Consider the following 23,842-nt stretch of genomic DNA (forward strand, 5'->3'; position numbering starts at 1 on the left):
CCTTTTGGGCCTCATTTCACTTTTTTATTTTATTTTTTAAAAAGAATCTCAAGTGTTTAAAATAAATTCATAGTCATGTTTTATCTACCTTCACCCAAATATATTAATATTAGGTTGATGTACCTTATGAAATTAGGGCAAAAATGTTTAGTTCTGCCTTTCCCAAAAATGTTTGCATACTTAAAAATCCAAACTGTAAGGTCCTACAAATGTGGTACATAGATGTTTGAGAGAAAAGATCAATTCCTCCTAAAATGTTTTCTAAAATATAAAGAGACCTTTAATAATAATCCAGACAGCAACACATCTAGATTAATAGCATGTAAAAACTTGCTACATAAAATACAGTATTTGGTCATTTATTTTATTAAATAATAAAAAATAATTATTTCAACATATTGACAGTACCATGTGCAGTAAATCTTTGCTGGATTTTTACCATTATAAAGTCATTTTTTATGCTTCTGTACTCTATGCATTAGTGTCCCTAAAGCATCTCTGCAATAAATTGTGTATCTTTCATAAACAAGTCATTGTGTAAATATGAAAGTAAAAGAATTAATCGTATCACAGTTGCTTTTGTACTGATGTACTGTAAACATTGGCATACGTTTAACTTTATATATAAAAAACATAAGTTTGCATTTTGTTTTTATAATGATAATGTATGATATATTAGCATGATGGCATTTCCAAAGTAATTTTATCTACCTAAACAAAAATATTAGTTAGAAAGCACATTTATCACATTAATGTCAACATTTACTCTGGCAAAACCTACCCTGTAAGTTTAATTGGATTTTTTCCAGAAATTAAAATTACTTTGACACATTTGGCTAGGCGATCCAATGTGAGACTGGATACAGTGTTGCAGTACAATATAGTAACACATTTTTAATAAAAGAACATAAATTATATTTTGCATATAATATATCCAAATGTATGTATAAACAAGTAGCAAAATAGCAATATTATAATATATTGCCAAATCTATTACTTTACCATATAACAATTTATAAGAAAAAGAGATAAAATTGATAAAAGGACTGATGTCTAAAATATCTAATTTAAGAAATTACAAATATTGACTCAAATACACTCCATTTCCAGTTGACTTTGTTATACGTCATCCGAAGTGCAACTCCAAACTGCAGAGAGGGCTGCAGAAAAAGCAAACTAGGCAGTGTCCATTTTTTTCTTGATATGTACAAATATTAGGGTTTCTGTTTCAAAACTGACTGATGTGTAATTACAGTTGCGTGGTTTGTGGATATTTTATACTGTTCTTGTCCAGACCCTTGGGGAGGAGAAGGCAAAGGTGTTTCCGGAGTGGCTAAAATACAAATTTAAAAATAAATATGAATAATATTAATACTTAACTTTTTGTTATTACTATTTCACCTGGACTGAAATATCATTAAAATTTGCCTGGAATTTCACCATGTGGACTGCTCAGTAGCAAAGCTATTTGATTTGATGTTAATGCTAGCTTGGTGATCGCATGGCTTTGTTGATAAACAAAGCCATTTATCAACAGATATTAGCTGTTAATTAATAAATTTCTGACATCAACAAAGTTTTCACACTGACTAGTTCTGAAAAAAAGACTTTAATATAGTTGTAAAAAAAAAAGTAAAAGTGAAAAAAGTAAAATAAATGTAGGAAGCTCAGTAACTTTCAAAATCCATTTAACTTTTAACCCCTTTGCTGGCTAAGATATGCTATATGATTTTAATATTATTATTATTATTAATAATAATAAACAGGATTTATATAGCGCCAGCATATTACGCAGCGGTGTACATTAAATAGGGATTGCAAACGACAGACTAATACAGACAGTGATACAGGAGGAGAGGACCCTGCCCCGAAGAGCTTACAATCTAGTAGGTGGGGGAATTTCACACACAGTAAGATGGGAAATATGTAGTGGTGGGAAGTAGTGATGGTTTCAAAAGACAGAAGAAGACGGGTAGGCAAGTTTGAAAAAATGGGTTTTGAGCGCTCTTTTAAATGAGCAGAAAGTAGGAGCAAGCCGAATAGGACGAGGAAGACCATTCCATAGAGTTGGAGCAGCTCTAGAGAAGTCTTGTATCCATGCGTGTGATGAGGTTATGAGTGAGGAAGCCATTAGTAGGTCATTGGAGGAGCGGAAAGAGCGGCTATAGGAGTATTTTTTTACCATGTCAGAAATGTAAGTGGGACAATAACTGTGTAGGGATTTGAAGGCAAAGCACAGGAGCTTGAATTTGATTCTAAGGTGAAATGGAAGCCAATGGAGAGAACTACAAAGAGATGCAGCGGAAGAGGAGCGGAGGGAAGGATGGATGAGTCTGGCTGCAGCGTTCATGATATATTGTAGAGGAGAGAGTCGGGTTAGTGGAATACCAGAGAGAAGGATGTTACAGTAGTCCAGAAGGGAGATGACAAGAGCATGTACAAGGAGTTTGGTGGTCTCAGGGGACAGGTAGGGGCGGTTTTGGAGAAGTTGCATAGGTGAAAGTGACAGGACCTGAAAAAGTTCTGAATATTGGGGGTAAATGAGAGGGCCGAGTCAAAGGTGACACCAAGACAACGTGCCTGAGGGGAGGGCTGAATAACAGTGTTGTTAACAGTTAGATATATGTCAGGGGGAGATTTGGAATTTGAGGGGGGGATGAAGATGATGAGACCTCATCCAGGACTGAGGGGGACAGGTCAGGGGTGGCCAAATAGATTTGAGTGTCATCAGCATACAGATGGTACTGTAAGCCAAAGGAGGATATGAGACTACTGAGAGAGGAGGTGTACAGAGAAAAGAGAACCGGTCCAAGAACTGACCCTTGGGGAACACCAACAGGGAGCAGAGTGGGCGAGGAGGAATTACCATTGAAAGAAACTTGAAAGAAGCGGTCAGACAGATAGGAAGCAAACCAAGAGAGAGCAGTGTCACAGATACCAATGGAGCGCATGATTTGTATTAGAAGGGGGTGATCAACAGTGTCAAAAGCAGAGGAAAGATCAAGGAGAAGGAGCAGGGAAAAGTTGCCTTGAGATTTAGCTCTGATGAGGTCATTGGCCACATTAGTAAGGGCTGTTTCAGTGGAGTGGGCAGCTCTAAAACCAGACTGGGGGGGTCAAGGAGAGAGTTGGTGCTCAGGTAATCGGTGAGTCTTTTGTAGACAAGGCGTTCTAGACGTTTGGAGACATATGGGAGAAGGGAGATAGGACGGTAGTTAGAGGGTAGGGAGGGGTCCAGTGAGGGTTTCTTTAGGATAGGTAAAATTATGGCATGTTTAAAAGCTGAGGGGTATTTACCAGTAGAAGGGGAGATGTTGAATAGTTCTTTTTAGTAGTAGCTATTTTACTTACACATATTAAAAATAAACAGTTTTTTTCATTAAAACTCCTATGATCTATTTATAAAGCAGCGATTCTGACATTCACTAAAACATTCCCTGGTGGAGAATAAACTACTGCCATTGAAATACATGGACCTGGAAGTTTCTCCTCTAGGGAATGTTTCAGCAAATGTCAGATTCACTGCTTAAGATCCAAATCATTATGTCTTATCATATCATGTTTTTTGAAAGAGGATTTTTTTTTTTTTTTATCACAAATATTTGCACTACTGTTTGTTAAATTATTATGCTCAAATTAATTTTAGTGCCCACAAAAATATATAATTCTCCAACTGTATGTATACATAAAATATACAAATGAGAAAAGAATCAGTCTTTGTGGAACATCAGTTTTCTTTCCACTTTCATAGCAAGCAAAGTTTGTGGAAATCTGTACAATACATACACAATTACTTTAAATGGAGCCCAGGTATACCAGTTGCTAACAATTTCAATAAAGGTAGGAATCTGAAATATACAAATTTCTGAAATGCAATCCTGGCATAAACTGAAAACCCTCTGTATTCTGACAAAACATACATATAATGCTGATATAATGTTTTCCTGGATATGCTATTTTTGATTAAACAAATGCTACTTTGAACTGGAAGTAATATAACATATTCATATACACACCGATCTGTTCAGAATGTAGCGTAGATGACATGGAATTTATAAGCAGAGTCTGTCCCACTAGAGGATCTTGCGCTATGTGAGGATGTGCCGGATGATGGATGTGGCTAGACTCTGTTGCCGAACCTGTTGGAAATAATTATATGTTTGAAAATAGAAAATTAGTTGCAGAAAGTATGCTATATATCAATTTTTGTCTTGCCAGATCCTACCCAAAAATTATATTTTAACCAAATTTTCAATCCATATTTAGCTTTTAAATCTGGAATGCAAAATGGTGGCGATATATTTACTAATTTGCTTCGGTGCTAATTTTGGCCAAATGCGTCCATGTGGTGAGAATAATTTTTAGGATCAATAGATAAACACATTGGATGTTTCCATCCATTGGGGTATTCAATGCATCCCAATATTTAGGCATTTGCCAACCAGATTCAAACTAACACCTAAACTTGGAGTCAAGGCTAAAGACTCTTCATGACATACTGGGACGTGACACCTGACTTCCAATTTTCTCATCTGATCCCTTGGGGAGGAGAATGCAAGGATGTATTTGAAATGAGAATCATGCCACACAGCCCACTAAATATGGGACACAAAGCCTTTCAGGAGGCTAATAAAGAGAACAGGAAGCCCGAAGGGTACGGGGGCCACTAGCAAGTAGCTGGAGGCAGGCAAAAAATGTAGTTGGAGGTACCCCACAGTATTACAAATGGGGAATCTGATTGACAATATATACTCTCAGAATCTGATCATACCATGTCTGTTAACAAAGTATGATCAGAATTATTGTTGGTGTTCGAATTTGAGTTGTCCTTATATTCAACCCGAATATGTCTGTTCGAAATTCGGATAGACCGGACCCGAAAAAAACGAGATTCGACTGCAAAAAATCGGATTAAAAAAAATCCAAATAAAGTGTTAAAAAAATAATAACGAATGTTAAAAATTAAATTTATTGAGTGTTTGTGTTTATTTAACTATTTTTTTTACAGGTTATCCTAAAATGACATGATATCTCTTAAGCTGCGTACACACTTCCAATTTTTATCGGTGGAAATGAACGATGAACGAACGACGAACGATCGATTGGGCAAAAATCGTTTGTAAAAAAAGTAACCAACGACGCCGACGAACGAGGATAGTCGTTGGAAATGAACGACCGGACTAGCGGATCGGATTGGACGACGATCGTTGACCATCTATCGTGTGTACGGTCGTTCATTGATCGTCCATGGTCTGAGCATGCGCGGTGAACGAACGTTCGCTCACTTCCTGTGGTGCACGTCACTTCCTGTATCGTTCAAACGATCTCATCTATCGTGTGTACAATATCTGCGAACGATCGTGTCGTTATCTGTATGTACAGGATCGGTGCTTTACGATCGTTCGCAGATATCGTGCAGGATCGTTCGTCGTTCGTTTACCAACGATAATAATTGGAAGTGTGTACGTAGCTTTACTCTGTAACACACTTTCCAGCACAGTAATATTATAATACATTTGTTACATTTTTCTTTTATCTACTACAGAACAATGTAACAAATGTATCATATTTCTGTGCTGGCAAGTGTGTTACAGAGTAAGAGATACTTGCAGGGCATCTTCTCAATGATTGCAGCCGTGTCAGGGTGATTAACCTGTAGTGCCCAGGGGATTGTAGTGGAACTGCAGAGTTCATCTGCAGTTCAGTTCCCACGGTCACATGACTGTTTTGCGGTTACAGCTGTGACTGCCGGAGATCCCCGGGCACTAGAAGTTGAATAGGGGCAAGTTTCCCCATTCATCACATCTAGTGCCCTGTGTTCTTGGATAGAGAAACTCTATCCAAGAACACATACTACTAGTACAGTGCCGCAATTGTAACCCCGTAGTATGTGTTCCTGGGTAGAGTTTCTCTATCCAAGAACACAGGACTAGTACTAGGATTAGAATACTACTAGTACAGTGCTGCAACAGCAATCAGGATCGCTGTTGCAGCCCTGTAGTATGTGTTCCTGGATAGAGTTTCTGTATCTAAGAACACATACAACTAGTAAAGGGCTGATTGTATTCGATCATTTAATCAATTCGGCATTCGATCACCCGAACAATATCTCACTATTCGATCGAATACCTGTCGAATCGAATAGTGAAACACTAATCAGAATATTCTAATACAAATAATCTCAGTGCAGTAACCAATCGACATTAATTGGAAATACTTTTGTTACTAATGCAAGTGTGATAAATTGGATCACTTGCTATTTGCTGAATCTTTAACCTCCCTAGCGGTTCATTTCTTTCCGGTTTTATATGCCTAAAAGCGGTACGGAAAATTTATTTTATAATATGTTAGTATGAGTATAATAAAGTTTGAAAAACAAAATCATCTAAAAACAATACATTAAATACATTAAAAAAATCTATATTTTTTTAATATATTTTTTTATTATTTTTAATATATATATATATATATATATATATATATATACTTATTATATTATACTAATAACATTATATATACTGTAAAATAAATCTTGAAAACAATGTACTGATTTTACACATATAAATCCAATGTATTGCATTCAATACAGTTATTTTGTATTGAATGCAATACAAATGGGTTTTGAATTTCCCGCCCCGCTGGCAACGTACACACGCACCAACGTCACCGCAAACTCCCCTGGTGACTTATCGAGTGCAGAAGCAGGCCGGAGGAAGAAGAAAGAAGAAAAAAAGACGGAGATCGCGATGATAGACGGCATGGGACGCCGGCGGATCTGGTAAGCTCTGTATTTACTTACCTTTCATAGGTTTACATACCCCGAGTGTGACTTGGGGTTAGCGCTTTCAGCACCTTTTTTCCACCCTGAGTCACACTCGGGGTTACCGCTAGGGAGGTTAATGGTGATTCAAAAAAACGGAATGCAATACCGCTGGTGTGAATTGGCTCCAAATAGCTAAAGGTTGAAACCAAGCAAAGTCAAACAAATATTTTGCAAATGTTTTGATTCTTCCTGTATATTTTTCATGTATTTCTGTAGTTAACTAAATTTAAATGACTACAAATTGGATTACTAATGAGTAGAAACTCAAGATCTGCCTCCCACACTCTAAATAGTTTACATTTCATAAAGTTTGGGGATTTATGTATAATATTGGTTTTATGATATTTAGAAGTAGACAATCAACAGAAATCACGCGTCTCATGAATGGTAAAATGGCTCACCTCCTAATAACATCTCCTGAAGAAGATTATCAATCTTAACCATTCCAAACAACTTCACAAACTGAATTTGTTCAATCATTTGCCAAGTGATACTCTGAAGAGTGGGCAGTAATAAAAGAAGTTCTCCAAATCTTCCTCTGGAATCATACTGTCTATCATTAATGTAATCTTCCAAACTAATTTGTACTTGATATCGCATATTTTTAATCTTCATTGGATTGCTGAGCCCTTTGGCATCTATATAAAGTAAAACACAATAAATTAATTCAATTTACTTTATAAGAGTTATAAAAAAAATCAACTTTTTAAAATGATAGATTTTGATAAAGAATCATAAATATATATGGAGTTAATGAATCAAAATTAAATCAGGTTGTGAGCAATTCACTGTGCAGTATGTGGTCATCATGTGAACAAGACAAAATTCCCTGCATGACGTAAAATCTTTACTTTGGATGGCTTAAGCTGGACATACACATTAAAATCTGTAAAGGCGTATTTAAGTATCAATACAATAGAAATGAAATTATTTTGAATGTGCCAGGCATAAAGTGTCTTTATCACTTAAATTAAAAAAATACCTCCAGTTTGCTTTTACCAACTAAATAATCATTCCTAATCCATTACACCTAATATTTCCTTATGCCCTCAACAAACCCAAGCTAACAATTTTTTTTCCTGGACAGATGTCCTTCTTTATCTTGGCTTAAAAATCATACCTACCTATGGCATACAATCAAAATAAAATTTTTCAGCCACTTCTCAAACAACCGCATACTTAACTGGAGTCTTTAAATCTTATCCAATTTTCCTACATGCATACATGTTGTCAAAATGCCCCCGATACCTTCCATTCCATAAACTGTTTCACAATCCTTTGTTGGTAGCAAAATCAAAGGTTTTGTACTACTTCCTCCCTTTACTATAAATCAAAATGTTTCAATACCTTAAAGAAACATAAAACATCCCTGGGATATTTCCACTATTTTCTGATCTAACACTACATCTTTTCATCACTAAAAGACTCTAACTCATTTGTCTTTACCCCACTTGACCCCAAAACTAGTGTAAGAACAATGTCTGTACTATTGCTGGTATTACATTACCATACCCCTTGATCATGGCAAATAAAAATCAGATACCTTACTTCATATAGTCTGGGATGGAAAAGGAAATTAAATAACTCCTTATTATTTGAACATTGGGGAAACATGGTAATTGGTATACATAGTAAAATGGGGAAATGCTATCTATTTCTACTTTTTTCTTTCTCATACATCTCAAATTCCCCACGACATTAAAACTGCTATCACCTTTTCTAATGGTTGACATGTTGACATATATGTTTTAAGATTAACAATATACCTGGATCAAAAAATACAATTGCCTTTAGGCAGGCAAATTCGTTGTCATCTATTTGGATCTCCTGGAAAGGCAGGACAAGTTCATCCAAAATTCGATTAGCAACGCGGCTTATTTCAATCTCACTACAGTTCCTATGAATTACGTAGCTGTTGCCTTTAAGAAAATAAAGACATTTTGTTGAGATGTTTGAGATCTTCATGGATAGGTTGTCATTATTTTAACAATAAAGCACTGTACAATTATTGTAATTTACCTAAAAGTAAAATGTCTTTAAAGGGCAAGGAACGTTTCGATATTCCCAGAAGAAGATGTTCTCCGGCATGAGCCCTCAATAAAGCAACCTTTTGAAAAATAAGATCAAAATATAATAAATCAAGTCAAATACTGGTATAGCTAGTAGGTAACTACTAAAATAGGAGACAAAGAACAGTAGAATCTACTTCCTTTAATTTAAAATACTAAAGATACCTTATTGTGTTTTCTCAGTCGTTCTGTGCTACAAATATTACAGTGGTATCAGAAGCTGTTTTTCTTCAGGCTCCCTCCCTGCAACTTAAACTTAGTACAGAGCCACAGCTAAAAATGTGAGAAAGGAGGAAGGTCATTTCTCTAACTCGTTTGCATGCATAAATTGAAGAACTAAACCTGAGCAACTAAACATTGTGAGTAGGCAGCTTTTTATTGCAGAAGGGAATGAATGTACACCTATGCACTTGGCAAGGAGTTATATCCCTCTGACCTGGCAAATCAAGATGGCTGAAGATTCAAACCCCGACAAGGACCAGGTTGTCATCACTAGGAATGTTGGTATGGGTGGGTGTAGGTGGTGGGTTAGTTGATTATAAGTGTTTCTTTGGTGTCCTTCAGGACTTGTATGCCAACCCTTGGATGGTTGGATAGTAAAGTCTTAGACCTGGATAGTTAAAGTCAGCAGAGCTTTACTTAATTTACTGACCTACGTGAAATATCTCATACCAGCACACAAATTGGCTTTGCTCAGTGAACAGCTTGCCATTTAGCTCAGTAGATCAACTCTGATTTGTCAGAACTTGGTAACAAAGAGAATCAAAAACAGTAAAGAAAATCCCCAAGTAGCAGGTTATTCTTTTGAAGCAGTAACAGCTTTTCTTGTCTTCAAGCCATTATGACAACAGCTAATACAGTGGAGGTGGAAATAGTAAAACAAATTATGTCAGCCAGCTAATCTCATGCAGCTTTGTATGCTCTGCTGAAAATGTAAGGAGAAAACCCAAACAGACTCGCTATAAGATCATGCTCAGAATGGAAAAGGAACCTAATATATTGGTGAAGAAAGATCTGAGAAAGATCTTTGATCCAGTAAAGGAAGGAAGATAGAAGATTATAGAGGGTTGGAAATACCAAATAAAGCATTGTATAGAGCCAGTCCTAGTGACCACAATCAATATTGGAAGATTGGGATAGGCATGTTGGACAGATGATGAAAGTAAGGTTACATACACACGTCAGTCCGATAATTGCCTTAGGGCTGATATCGGACCAAAATCTGGCACGTGTCCCTCCTGGTGGATCTGTGGATGATGAACGATCGTAATACAAATAAAGGAGGAGAGAGCGCAGCGGGGTGCTGCTTGTTCATTCTTCCCCTTACCACTCCATAGAGCAAAGCAGCACTCATTCATGTATCTTTCAATATTTTTGTGCTTGGAAAGGATTGTGAAGGATCCTTTCCAACGACAATTATTGCAAGTGTCTACCAAGCCTAAGCCACCCAAGGAATGCTTTGATGGGACAATCAGGTGGAAAAAGAAGGAGAGGTCACCCTTGTAACAGATGGCTGGATGATCTGGAAGGTGATCTGAGTTTTACTGGGTTGAAGAGATCCATAGACATCCAGGGGACAGAGATGACTGGAAAACTATGATAAAGCAGGCCAAGGTTCCCAGTTGACTAAAGCACTATGAAGGTAAGTATGTGTCCCAACACCTAAATATAGGCTTTTCTTGATACTAAAAATTACAGCAAAGTATATAAAGTATTTAAAACATTTTGTACAAAGGGGAATGAACAACTGCTCAATCTTCTTTTATTTCACCATCTAAAATATATATATGAAAGTAATAACAGCATGTTCTCATTGTTAGCTTTTAATGTCCTGTTGATTCAGTGCACTTTAATCTTATTTATTTACAAATTCCTTACCTGGTCATCCAGAGGAAGCTCACAGAAAGCTGGAATGTATTTTGCCCACTCCACCAAGACCAGAAGTTGCTGCTTCATAGATTCACAAATATCAGTAACACTAGCAATTTTCTTTGCATTTATGTCAGTGCTTGTACCAGTACTCGGAGCAGTGATCTAACAATGTTTAAAAGAGAAAGAAAATGAATAGACTATATTAAAACACAGTTCTCATAAAGAATTACCTGGGCCTTAGCCTGTTTTTTAAACAAAAACCACAGAAGCAATCATGCAAATAATTGAAAACTCTGCTGGCTTTATGGATTCTCTTTCAACATGCATGCAAATGGATATAGCCCTCTCACACTTTAGAGTATTACTACAGACCATGTGAAATCTAATGGTGAGGACAGTACTTCTACTGTATACATTTCTAGATACACATGGAGAATAATAATAATAAATAGATAGATAGATACAACCTCTGTGAAACATAACTGTTCTCCTCTTTCCATGTGGAACTGCATTTACAAAGAAATGCTAAATTAGTTTTGTTTCTATATTTGGTTTACAATTGAAAAGATTACTGCGATTAGTTTTACAAAAAATCTTCCACACAGGAAAATGCTTGTGGGATTTGGCTCTGATGGAAGCAGCCATGACAGATAGCTTAGGTTTAGGCATAATTAAACTTTTTTCTTCCTAATTCACCATGTAACCGACCATGATGACCTTACCCGAATAATTACACTATAATACTTTTTTCTTTCATAAGGCAAAGCAATATGTGAATCCTAAAGCAAACCAACACATTTACAACCAGTTAAACCTTTTTTAGATAAACACCAATTTTTAGGAATTTTATCCCCTCCTAATTTTTTTTTATAATTACTAGCAATTTCCATGGTGTACTGACAATTTTCTAACTGAGTCAGTTGGGTACTAATTTAATAATCACCTCTGTGGACAGGTTTTCTCCTATGTCAGTATGATACTAATTTCTGGTGGTGTTGGTTTGATACTGAATACATATAAAGTCATGCTGACTTGCAATTTGAAAGTTTACATTTAGTTAATACATATTGTGAAGTTATGTTTACTTAAATTTTCCAATTGTTTGTAAAAATGTTGTATTTTGGTAATTTACCTTTTATTTGATCAGATATTCAGACACTCACTGATACTGAGTACAATATAATCCATTGCAGAAAGATTTCTAAAAGCAGTAAACTCTTGTATGGGACAGCGGCCCAAGAGGGTCATTCATAATAAAATGGGCCTGATTTATTAAAGGTCTCCAACACCAGAGAAGATGGATTTCTATAGGAGAACCTGGGTGACCCAGCAAACCAGAAATAGACTTTTTAAAACAGGATTATCTATTAGTTGGCAAATCTTCTTATTTCTTGATTAGGTCCATTCCAAGTTTGCTGGTCCACTCATGATAGTCTATCCTATCTAGTTTGGAGACCTTTAATAAATCAGGCCCAGTGATAATCACTATCCACTTCCACCCTCAGGTTACTCCACACTGTGGCTTGGGGTCGAAATTATGGAAATTATGTGCTCCTCTAGTCTAATATCCCCATATTCCTTCAAAAATCATAGGGTGGGAATGTGCACATACCAGCTTCACAGCAAATTATCATGATAACATAGTAAGTACACATCAATCATAGCAACAAACCAAAATTATAAATAGTGTAAACAAAAAAGGCCCAACTGGCTTAATAACATATGTATTAAAAACAATATTATACATTTTGTAAATTTATTGAACACTAGGATACGTCTGCTACAATGTTTGCCCCTAGTGCATTAGCAATAAAAAAATACATTAACTTCATGAAAGTCATGTGAAGTTTTTATGATAGTTATAAGGTGTTTTTATTTTCAATGGCCTTGAAGGTCTGCAAAGGAAAACTTATTAAACTTTAACAAGCTTAACTTATATAGGCAAAAAAAAATTAAAGCCAAGAAGTGTATTGTTTCTCTTATTTCTTTGGTGAAAGAAACTTAAAAAATAAACACACACACTTTTTTTACTTTACATAAAAGGTATAGCCTCCCTTTTACATGATGTTGAAAGCGTCATGATATGTCCATATTAAAGCATAAGAGGTTTTCTTTAACCATCGCTGTTTGTCATTTCAGCTGACTTTGATCAAAGTGTTATTGCTAATTTTCACTGTAGTTTGTTTCTGGGCTTGTAAGATTCCCAAAAAAAAAAAAATTTGGCATTGTTGTATTTCATTCAGTCCGATACAAATGTGTACGTAAACCACAAGATGGAGCTCTGTTTTATCATGGCTTTATTTAACTTTATTGAGCTGCTCAACAACTATGCTCAGTTAATTGTAGTTCATTTACTAAAGCAATATAGGCCGTTCAATTGGCAAAGTAAAATATTACAAGATAGAGTAATCATAGTTTAATAAATGAGACAGTGTTTTGCTGAATTCATCCATCTAGTCTATGCAAGGAATTTTTTTTGTTTTTTTTGTTTTTTTTGGTATTCTTTGCAAAGCTAATTTTCACCACATTCAAGCAGCCTAATGAACATTTCCTTGAAAAGTGATAACTCACTTTGCTAAGTAAACAGACTAAAAATCTTTAGTAAATCAAACCCATTAATACATTCAACCCGCAGACTCAGACATTATCGCGAAATGGATACAATATCTTATGTCCAAAATAACATTTAGGCAAATGTTTTTTGTACCTGACGAGACAAAGCTTCAGCTTGTGCCAAGGTATTAATTGAGGGGATATTGCTGCCTTCAAATCCACTTTTTCTTGTGCTTATTCTGTCTCTTTCATTCTGAACAGCTGATGGGTAAGGAAAGTTATAAAAATATGAGAAAAAAAATTATGCATTTTGAGTTAAATTGTAAACTGTAATTATGGAATAGTTTAAACTAGGAAGAAACTTGTTGTCTAAGTATTAAAATGATTGTCTGTTTCTTGTCCATATAGTGTAGCCCATGTATTGTCACGAATATTGCATCTCTAACTTCTGTCAGTATATAACCATAGCCATTGTTGATGGTTCTAACATATGCAAAATGTAACAAAGCAACACAAATTACCTTCTTTCTTCATTCCAGCTCTAAAACACTTTCTTAGACGACAATATCTGCATTGGTTCCGTTTGTCTTTATCAACAACACACTGTCTGCTAAACCTGAAATATAAAGAAAGATAAAATTTGGAGCAAAATTTTTGATTTTTGCAACAAGAAATATTCAGTATCTACATAAAAGTGCATCATCTTGATCAATACATTTTGAGTGGACCTCAATGTAGTAAACTCTTGCTCTTTTTTTTTTTTACAATATAGCAGGTGGGTTTAAAGACATCTACATATAGCATTTAAAATGAATTGCACCACAACACATTGCACCATGGTTGGCAAGTTACCATGTGGTTGGGAATTTAAAGCCCTTGGCTTTATTCATGAACTTAAGTGAGACCTGAGATAAGCATGCCAGCCTGATATTTATGAGAAATATTTACTAGGACAGGAAAAGAAAAAAAACACACAGTCTCTGGTGAGTCAGATTGTTATAAATGCATATTGTTAATTGGTTCTTTTTAAAAAGATATGCAACACCCAAAACTTTTTTCTCTAATTTTGGCTAAAATGGAGACGAGTCAGGAAGAGTTGGGTTAATTTTTATCCAGGGATCCATTTAAAAGAAATAACCCCTTTTTTTGTACATTTGACTGGTTTCACGAGACAGGAAGTGAAGAAAAAATTTGCAGCAAGGACCCAGAAAAAATCTAGCCTTTCCCTCCTCTGATAAAAAAATAAAATATTTCTGTTTTTTATAGCTGTTGGTCAGTTGGACAGTTCTCCTTACTTACTATCTGATAAAAAGTTGGCAGAAGGAAAGGAAGAAGTCAGGGTAAAGCTTCCTAACATAGCGCCAGATTACAGTTTGACCTCTTTCCAACTTCATACAAGAAGAAAAAAGTTTAAGCTGGATGTCACTGTAAATTTTCTCAGGAACATCTTTAGGATAGCAGTAGCAGTTTACGGAATTATTTCTTGGTGGGCGTAAAAGCTAATTTAAAAGTTCAAATAACTTTTTTGCTTTCTGTTCATATCTTTGATCATAGCTAATGTCTTATGGATTCATTTTAACGGATATTATTGGTAATAAAAAAGTACAATACCTGCAGGAGTAAACATGACTCTTCCTGATGCTGCGTCTGAAGAATCCCTTACATCCATCACAACTGGAGGCTCCATAATGCTTTCCTGTAGCTCGGTCTCCACAAATTGCACATACACTGTTGATTCCATTGTCAATTCCATTCATGTTGATTGATTCTCCAGGGGAATTCTCTAAAGAAAAAAGAAGGCATTTCAGATCTGATAGATATAATGATGTCCATGCAATAAACAATCCTCTATTACTCAATGTGTAAACATTTTCAATCAGAACATATCTATGTCTATAGCAGGGTTCTGTGGAATCCTAGGGTTCCTCCAGAGGTGGATTGGGTTCCTTTAGCGATGGGCAATATGTGCCTCTCAGGTCATTTTAAGTTATAACACTGGCTATTTGTAAGGGTGACGTTCTTCTCACTGGCCAGCAGTGTAAAAGGCATTATTTCCACTAACTACAATGCTAATGTACTGTGAGCTGTGGATATAGTGATTATTAATGGGGTTCCCTGAAGACTGGAAAGTTATTTCAAGTTCTCCCCCATGTTAAAAAGGTAGAGAAATGGGGGTCTATTGCCTTCTGCACTAAATGAAGAAAACAAATGACCCTTAAATGAAAAATAATGAGCAGTCTATGGAGGCTGCTACTGTTGGCCTCCTGGTAATGCTGGTCACCTGCCTGTTTCTAGTCGGTGGCTTTTAAAATACTAAAGTCATCAGTTATGTACTGTGTTTTCAGTATGAGAGGTTACAAAGGCAGGCTCAATATAACCTCTATACATTTGTCTTTTAAACATATATTGCAACTTTCCTATGTTTGCTCTAAGTTTAATATGTATTATGTTCAAATTTCAGATATCTATTATAACTGAATATGTGAGTAAAGATTTTGACATTGGTAAAAGATATAGTTAGGACTACCCTAATTGATTGATGTCCTGTCATAGTATACAGCCTTTCCTCTGCAAATGACTAAAACATTGGTTGCATTCACTATTTTGACTTATGTTGATATAATATAACAGGGACAGTATGGTTGGCTCAGTGGTTAACACTGTGGCCTTTGTTGCGCTAGGTTCGAATCTTGTCCAAGACTCTATCTGCAAAAACTGGGTACTCCAGCTTCCCCCACATCCCGAAAAAACATGGAGTTAGATTACCTGGCATATCCTAAAGATTTGACCTTAGACTTTCTTATTGATATATGACTATGGTAGGGACATAGGATTGTGGGCCCATTTGAGGGACAGTAAGGGATATGACAATGGACTTTGTAAAGCACTGCTTAATATGTTTGCACTATATAAAAATAATGTCAGAACATTATTAGTCTAGTTAACATTCATTGATAAAGCTCCAACATATTTAGCATCACTGTAAATATTCATACATGCATTGATTTCCCCATTCTCCTTGTCTTTATTTATAGGGCCATCTGAGTCAGAAGTCAAGTAAGCTACCAATATTTTTAAATTGTTGGAGAAAGCAAAGGAAAATGTAAGGGGGGGAATACAAAGTCCATGGCTGTATTGGCAATATATCTCTTTAATCTCTGGAATATCTAAGCTTTACAGGGCCTTTGGTTAATAAGATTAGGTCGGTAGTTAAAAGACTGCTATCTTCAACATATTGTATCTGATAACAGTATGAGGTTATTCATGTAACGATAGTATTCAGTAAAATTTGCTATTTTGATCAGTGTTAGTGTTACTATAGATAAACAGTATACATTGGATTTCACACTTTGTCTCATGTTTATAATGACTTGTTTTCTTTGCAATGGTATTTACAAATGAAAAAAAAGGCCCTAAAAAATTAACTACCGGTAGCAAAATGGATACGCATGAAAAAAATTGAAACAAAGTAGGAAAGCGACTAAATAAAGTTCACTAATAAATGTAAAAAATGAATTGAGATTTATTGCTATTAACAAGAGGTGACATAGAAGCAAGTGTATTTACTTTTCTTTTAACCTATGTGGTGGCTTTAACTGACATAAATTATATTTATGTCAAAGGTCATCCCTTCGATCCTTATATAAATCAAATAGTGTAACCTAAATGTAACAATAATGTAACTTTGTATTTTTAGTACAATTCCTGAACAATGTTTAGAAACAGTATTCAAAAGAAGCAGTGGCTACAGCCAACTATTATATTACTCGGCCAATAAAATAGTTGGAAATGTATATTTGTGTACATAAGTGAAGTTTTTTGGTATGCATACGATGCCTAATGTCCACAACTAGTTAAATAATGCAAATCATATGAACAGAAGATGTAAACACAATGGTAGTAAGAATTTTCTGATATTTGTTCACATTGGTTTGTTGCATACTAATATTAGTTATTGGTGTCACTACTATTTAAATATTTTGCACCATATGCATTTTAAAAATTGGTAGACCTTTCCATAATCTGTAAACATTTTAATTTCTTCTGATTTTATTGCTTGTTGTAGCCTATAGAGTGTCAGCTCGGGGCTTTAGGTATGTCATTTGGTGTTCCCATGGCAAATAGGCAGTAGGCCAGGCAGATAACGGGGACATTTTCCTTTCAAATGTTTTGTAAAAGTTCATTTCAGTTTTATATTCATATTGTAACCAAAGTAAAATCACAATTAGTTTTTATTGTTGTTATTGTGACGTAAAACATTCATCTGTTTTCTAAGCACAGTTAGAAGGGAAACAAAACAGAAAAATGGATACAGACTGCCCCTTGCTATTAAAGGTTCCTGAGGTTGGCTAAAGAAACAGTTTCTAGTGATTAAAAATATTAATTTTGATATGATATGTTTGATATGTTTATAAAGAAAAAACACAAATTCTGACTCCAGTCAGGAATTCTAAATCCAGTTGGATGGAATTGGTTGAGAAGTCTGACCGACCTGACAACAATTTTTTTTTATTCTGCTCAACTCTACTTTAAAGTTTTGAGGAGGAGTCAGTGAGAAAATGATCCCACTGCGAATGGACCCAAAGGAACAATGGAGTTCATTTATCCTGCTATTCATATTGTCTCCTCTTACACGTGTGTCAGCTATGTTTCCATCTACTTAGAAAGCGGGGAGCATAGTGATGAAAGGTAATTGGGGGACACAGTAAGTGTGTGAACAGAAATGTGCTTGTTGTTAAAGAAGCAAAAGGAATAATTTTACCTGCGGGACAATTCTGCATGAAACTGCATTTGTCTGCTTAGAACAAATAATGCACAAGAATGGAAAGGAAAGAGCATCTAGGCAGGACATTCAGGAAGAAAGAACCCCTATGCTTCTTCTATTATACCACTGTTCTGTATACGTAAAGCTTTATCTGCTAGGATCACTGAATTGCCAAGTATCTCATTTTTAATGTGACCATCCTTCTATTTTCATAGTACACATAGTACACCTATGCCCTGCCAAACCGCTATAAAGCTTTATACAGCTGACAATCGAAAATCCGGCAATCAATAATCCGTTTCCTTTAGTTTTCCGGCATGAATACAGGGACTGTAGTACACTGTTTGGACACTTATGTTTTGATGGCGCTGTTCTCCACAAACAGCTGTTAGGTCGTGCTTGCTACACTAAATACACATTAGGACGTCCCTGCTGTCTGGAACTGTGCCAGATGTCAGCGGGTGTTGCAAGAGGAAGGCTGGCCTGTGTGTGAAGTTCAGTATACCTTTCAAAAATCCTGATTTTTGAATGTCTTCTGTATTTAAATGCAAACAGTCACCTGCCAGTGACCACATTTTTTCTGTGGTCTAATATGCTTGGTGCACAGTGTTCTCATAATTCATTATTCCAGATGATGGTAGAGCACAGCATATAGCCACACATCAATGAATTTTAGTATTTACCAGCAAGCTCAGTCTGTCCACCTGTAAGTCATTAGGGCCGCCAGGTAGGTCAGGCAGCTCTGATAAGCTAAGTTGTACAGCCAGCAGGTTTTTTGTTTACTGAAATTAATTCTTAGAGACACAAATATGACTCATAATTACTCTCATTTGCAGCTTAAATTATATAAATATGCAATTGATAGGCTTCATGAGTTAATAAAACATAGAAATGTGTTATGAACAAAAGAAATACACACAAAAAGGTGCTTTCTGTTTTAGTTAATTTCATCATAGCTGTAAAATATGTATTTTAGTTTATCCCTTACATAGTCATTTCAACCCTAGACTTATATCAATTTTTTCTATCAGTTTTTTAGCTAATTATCAATGTATTTTACATGCAGTTGGATTTCCTAATCTGTTTTAATTCCAGCCTTTTGCATTCCAAGGTATTAAAGCAATTGGGCTATGAGAACGAGAAGCCACATTTTTTCACCAATTGTGGCACTGCACATTTCTGACATTCATCCCAGGCAGCATGGTGGCTCAGTGGTTAGCACTCTGGCCTTTGCAGAGCTGGGTCCCAGGTAACAGATCTCAGCCAGGACATTATCTGCATGGAGTTTGCAGGTTCTCCCGTATTTACGTGGGATTCCTACGAGTACTCCGGTTTCCTCCCACGTCCCAAAAACATGCAGATAGGTTAACTGACTTCCCCCAAAATAAACCTTAGCCTGTATTAAAGATTAGCATACATAAAGACATTAACAAATGACTACTGTAGGGACATTAGATTGTGGGCCCCATTGAGGGACAGCTAGTGACATGACTATGGGCTTTGTACAGCGCTGCATAATATGTAAGCGCAATATAAATAATGTGTAAAAATATTCCTTAATGAACATTCTTTCAGAAGGGGAGAGGAAAAGGATGACCTGATTAGTATGTCGCTGTGTCTTCATTGTTCTATTAGCAGGGTATACCTGGCTGGCGACTAAGCTGCATGGCCCAAAGCCAAAAATGTTTTAGTTCTGGTTGGAAGGTTTGAAACCTTTTATTGCTGCCCATGAAAATTTGGTGATTTCTCATTACTTCCTATCTGACAAGTGTTAGGCAGTACAGAAAAGAATGGAAAATACCCCAATAGGAATGCAAGCAGAAACAAAATACACTCTCTAGCAAGGTGAAAAAAATTCAGGCTTCTTTTTTCAAGGTTGTGTAGCTGTCACTGTCAATTTTGACAGGTATCACTGTTTACAGAGCAAATGTATCCGTTTTTTTTTTAATTTAGATCAGTCATTACCAAATGGGGTTCTGTGGAACCCTAAGGTCCTCCAGAGCATTGGCTGATTGTCCTCTCATCCAATGGTGGCTGCAAAGTTCAGGGTCTAATGCCACAAGCATGACTCTAATAATTTTTGTCTAAAAGAATTTCTTTGGTATTATCACAATAAGGGCGACATTCTTCACTCTATCAATGTGAAGCATGTCTTTCCAAATTTGTTTTTTTAAAGGGGTTTCCTGAAACCTGAGCATTATTTTAGGTGTTCTGCAGAGGTTAAAAGATAAGAAAGGTTGATTTAGACATTTTTTTTCTTCATTTATTAGAATGAATGGCTATTAGTTAAGTACACCATTCAATAGGTTGGGCAAATATGGATATTTTTATACTATGGGGCCACAACAACAACATATCCTCTGCTGTGCTCAAGCTAACAATTAAAAACACTTTTCTTTCATATGTGTATACAAAGTATAATTTATTTAATTAATTAATTTGATTTAACATAAAAAATATTTAGGATCCACTTTCACACAGCAGTATATTTTTCTTTTTGTTTTATGGGCGCACCAATATTCTGACCCAACTGGAAACACACAAACTTTTCATGTCACAATCCCCAGTAGCAAAAATAGTACAGGTACTCCCCGGGTTACATACGAAATAGAGACTGTAGGTTTGTTCTTAGGTTGAATTTGTATGTAAGTCGGAACAGTTACATTATTTTAATAAATGCAATTAGGACAGATGTTTGTCTCAACATATTATTAGCCAGCGTGTTGTCAGTTACTGTATAAAATCCTCACTGTGAGTTAATCATAAACAAAGCAAAAAAAAACTTTATGGAGCCTAGACATTCAATAACTTCTGGAGCAAGCTGTGCTTTGATATGCAAAAAGAAACAACTGCAAAATTTGACCTGGTCATATAAGAGTTGCAAGAGCTTGCAGAAGAGCCCATCCCCTAAGATCACCCACAACCGCAGCTGGGTTTGGCAAAAGATTTCTTCTGCAAGTCATGTGAACCACCCCCCTCCAAGCCTCTGTCCTGCACACGAACGAGCAGGGAAGCCCCGTTCGTATCTAAGAGGCATCCTTATGTCAGATGTCCTTAACCCGGGGACTACCTGTAACTATGTTCCTCAGTCGTGCTCAGCTGGCTTGTTCACACCCCAAATCATAAAAACCATGCTGCAGCTTTTCAATTGTTAGTAATATAAAACTTCCTACTTTTTTCCTATTTGAATCAAACAATTACATGTTCCCTTTGTCTCAATGAATAATGGAAGAACTAACTAATTAAAACTATGTCTTTGTACTTTAAAATGTAGTAAATCATTTGAATAGTACAAATCAATTCTTATCTGCAGGAAATATATGAATAATAGCTACATACATCAGTCGAAAACACTCCTTTCATAATAACTTACAAAACAATGAAAATTCCATGGAAAATTTCCTTCTTATTTCAATAGCTAAATAATCTCTAAGTTAGATGTTTGCTTTTCTTTCTACCTCTATTGGAAGAAAACATATTCATGTGCTGGGGATACGTCTTTCTTATAAACTTGTGCCTGGATATTCACGACAATATGTGGTTGACTTGCAACAGGCTACATTTTTCCAAAGGTTTTGTGAAAATACTTGTGTTCATAAAAACATCAAAAAACTTAGCAAAATGTACAGAAAATTGTGCTCCTCCATGTGATTAGAAAAATAGAAAAAAAGTTGCTGGGCAAAAGCTATACTGATCTCAATCAGCCTTTGTGTTTTCTTTTATAAAAAAGGTGACATTAATGTCAAATTTAATTAAGAAATAACACATATATCTATGTAAGCCAATCATAAAGTTGATTTTTCATATACATATGACAACAATGCATTAACAATGGCAATGATGCTGCATGGAGTGTACTTTTTGCAAGAAATCCACAAACATACTCACTCCAATTACATGAGCATCAACAGTCAAACGTTCCACTTTTTTGAAAATATTTTGGAAATATTCCATTTTAGATCTAGAAACCAAGAACCAAGGTAAACACCTAAACACAAGTATCATATGTATATATAAGTTTTGATTTATTAACATTTTATTATTTATACTAATATTGTATTTAAAAGCAACAACATATTACATAGCAATGTACAATAAATAGGCTGCAAATGATAAACCTGCCTTCATAGCAAACGCAAACTATAATACAGGAAGAGGACCCTGCCCAATAGAGCTTACAATCTATCAGAGTCGGGGAAGCATGGTACACAACTGGGAGGGGAAATAGAACAATGGCTACTTAGTGATGGCTACTTAGTGATGATTAAGGGAGGAAGATGGGTAGGCAAGTTTGGAGTGATGGAAGAAAGAAGTTGCAGATGTAAGTAGGAGGACCAGGAAAGGCTCTGGGTGAATGGAGTGAAAGAGAGTGCAGAGTCAAAGGTGACACCAAGACAGCATGTCTGTGTAGTGAAAGAATGACTATGTTATTCATAGTAGGAGAGCTGTCAAAGTCAAGGTAATTTCCTTTCAAAGGAATTGTATTTCTGTCTATTAAATCCTGGGATTTGCTTCCCAGCATAGCAAGCACTGTGTAGTGGGGAAGAAGATCCTGAAGCACAACAATGAAACCGGACAATGAAAGGAGAAACAGTGAAATCATCTCTCTGTCACTCTATCCACTTATCTGCATGTACAACTTATTGGTTCTTTGAGCTGCTTTTCTGTCCCTGAGTAGACAGCAAGAAGCAAACACCAAGTAAATCCATATATTTACATTTCTTAAACGAAGAAACACATTAATACAATATCAATCATCAAAAAGCCATTTTAATGCTTGCCTTTTATATCTGCTTGGGGTGCTGTTTTAATGTGACACATTAAAGCATATCTTAACTGAAATATAATGACCGAGTCGGCTTCTATTTACAATTAATAATAATATTATTATTACTATTGTTTCTGCCAACATTCACTCACTGTACTGCATCAGCAGCATAGTAACCCCAGGGCAGTAAGCGAGATAAAAGTACAAAACATTTCTATTCCCTTACATGGGGTGTTTTCTGGAGTTGAAAAAGATGTCAGCTCTCTACTGGAAGTTAAAAGCGCACTGAAATTCAATCAGGTATTTTTTTCACTTATTCAATAGATATTACAAAATTCTTAAAACTGTATATATAACAGTCCAAACGGGAGCCAATAAGAGATGTTCATTGTTAGGATTTGTACAGACTTGAAAGTTGGCACCATCCATCTGTTAAGTAGCCTGCACAAATAAATAGAATAGGTAAATTTGGAACCATTTAATACATTGGGCAAACCACTGATTTTTTACTTGTTTTTATCACAGGGAATAAATAATACTAACAGCAAGTAGTGACCACATTCCCCATTGCCAGCTAACCTGCTACAAAGGAAAGACTTCTAGTATACTATATGTGTATGGTGATTGATTTTTTTTTTACTGTATAGCCAAATTACATTGGATAGAATAAAAAAGTAGAGGACCAAACTAAATGGAATGGGGTTATTTTCTAGCATGTATTTCCCCTTACATAACAACTATCTGCTATATTTATTTCTAGATATCAGTGTACAGAAATAATGTTACAACTGCAGTTTTCCGTTATCAAGGCTTTTAACTTAGTATGCTAATTAGAGGAAATCAATTATCCCTGACCCAAGCCTGACTAATTTAGTATTAGTATGTACAACTTCCAATCCTAACACTATTGGTCTGATTTATTATAGGTCTTCAAGACTGGAGATGATAGACTATCATGGAACAAACTGGGTGGTCCTGCAAACCTGGAATAG

The 23,842-nt window shown here is 35.7% G+C and overlaps 1 protein-coding gene across 3 annotated transcripts in view; it reads right to left on the bottom strand.

Moving 5' to 3' along the window:
• Positions 1 to 350: 350 nt before the first annotated feature.
• Positions 351 to 23,842, bottom strand: part of HNF4G (hepatocyte nuclear factor 4 gamma) — a 62,930-nt gene continuing 39,438 nt past the window's right edge. For all 3 annotated transcript variants that reach the window (XM_072411036.1, XM_072411035.1, XM_072411034.1), the window contains 9 exons: positions 14,929 to 15,100; positions 13,839 to 13,933; positions 13,472 to 13,578; positions 10,771 to 10,926; positions 8,843 to 8,930; positions 8,590 to 8,742; positions 7,225 to 7,461; positions 4,017 to 4,139; positions 351 to 1,333 (listed from right to left, as the gene is read on the bottom strand). In XM_072411036.1, the coding sequence (XP_072267137.1) occupies positions 1,215 to 1,333; positions 4,017 to 4,139; positions 7,225 to 7,461; positions 8,590 to 8,742; positions 8,843 to 8,930; positions 10,771 to 10,926; positions 13,472 to 13,578; positions 13,839 to 13,933; positions 14,929 to 15,074 (1,224 nt within the window). In that variant the 5' untranslated portion in view covers positions 15,075 to 15,100 and the 3' untranslated portion in view covers positions 351 to 1,214. The remainder of the gene's footprint in view (positions 1,334 to 4,016; positions 4,140 to 7,224; positions 7,462 to 8,589; positions 8,743 to 8,842; positions 8,931 to 10,770; positions 10,927 to 13,471; positions 13,579 to 13,838; positions 13,934 to 14,928; positions 15,101 to 23,842) is intronic.

Source organism: Pyxicephalus adspersus, chromosome 5 (genome assembly GCF_032062135.1).
Source record: "Pyxicephalus adspersus chromosome 5, UCB_Pads_2.0, whole genome shotgun sequence".
In the NCBI taxonomy this organism is placed as follows: Eukaryota; Metazoa; Chordata; class Amphibia; order Anura; family Pyxicephalidae; genus Pyxicephalus; species Pyxicephalus adspersus.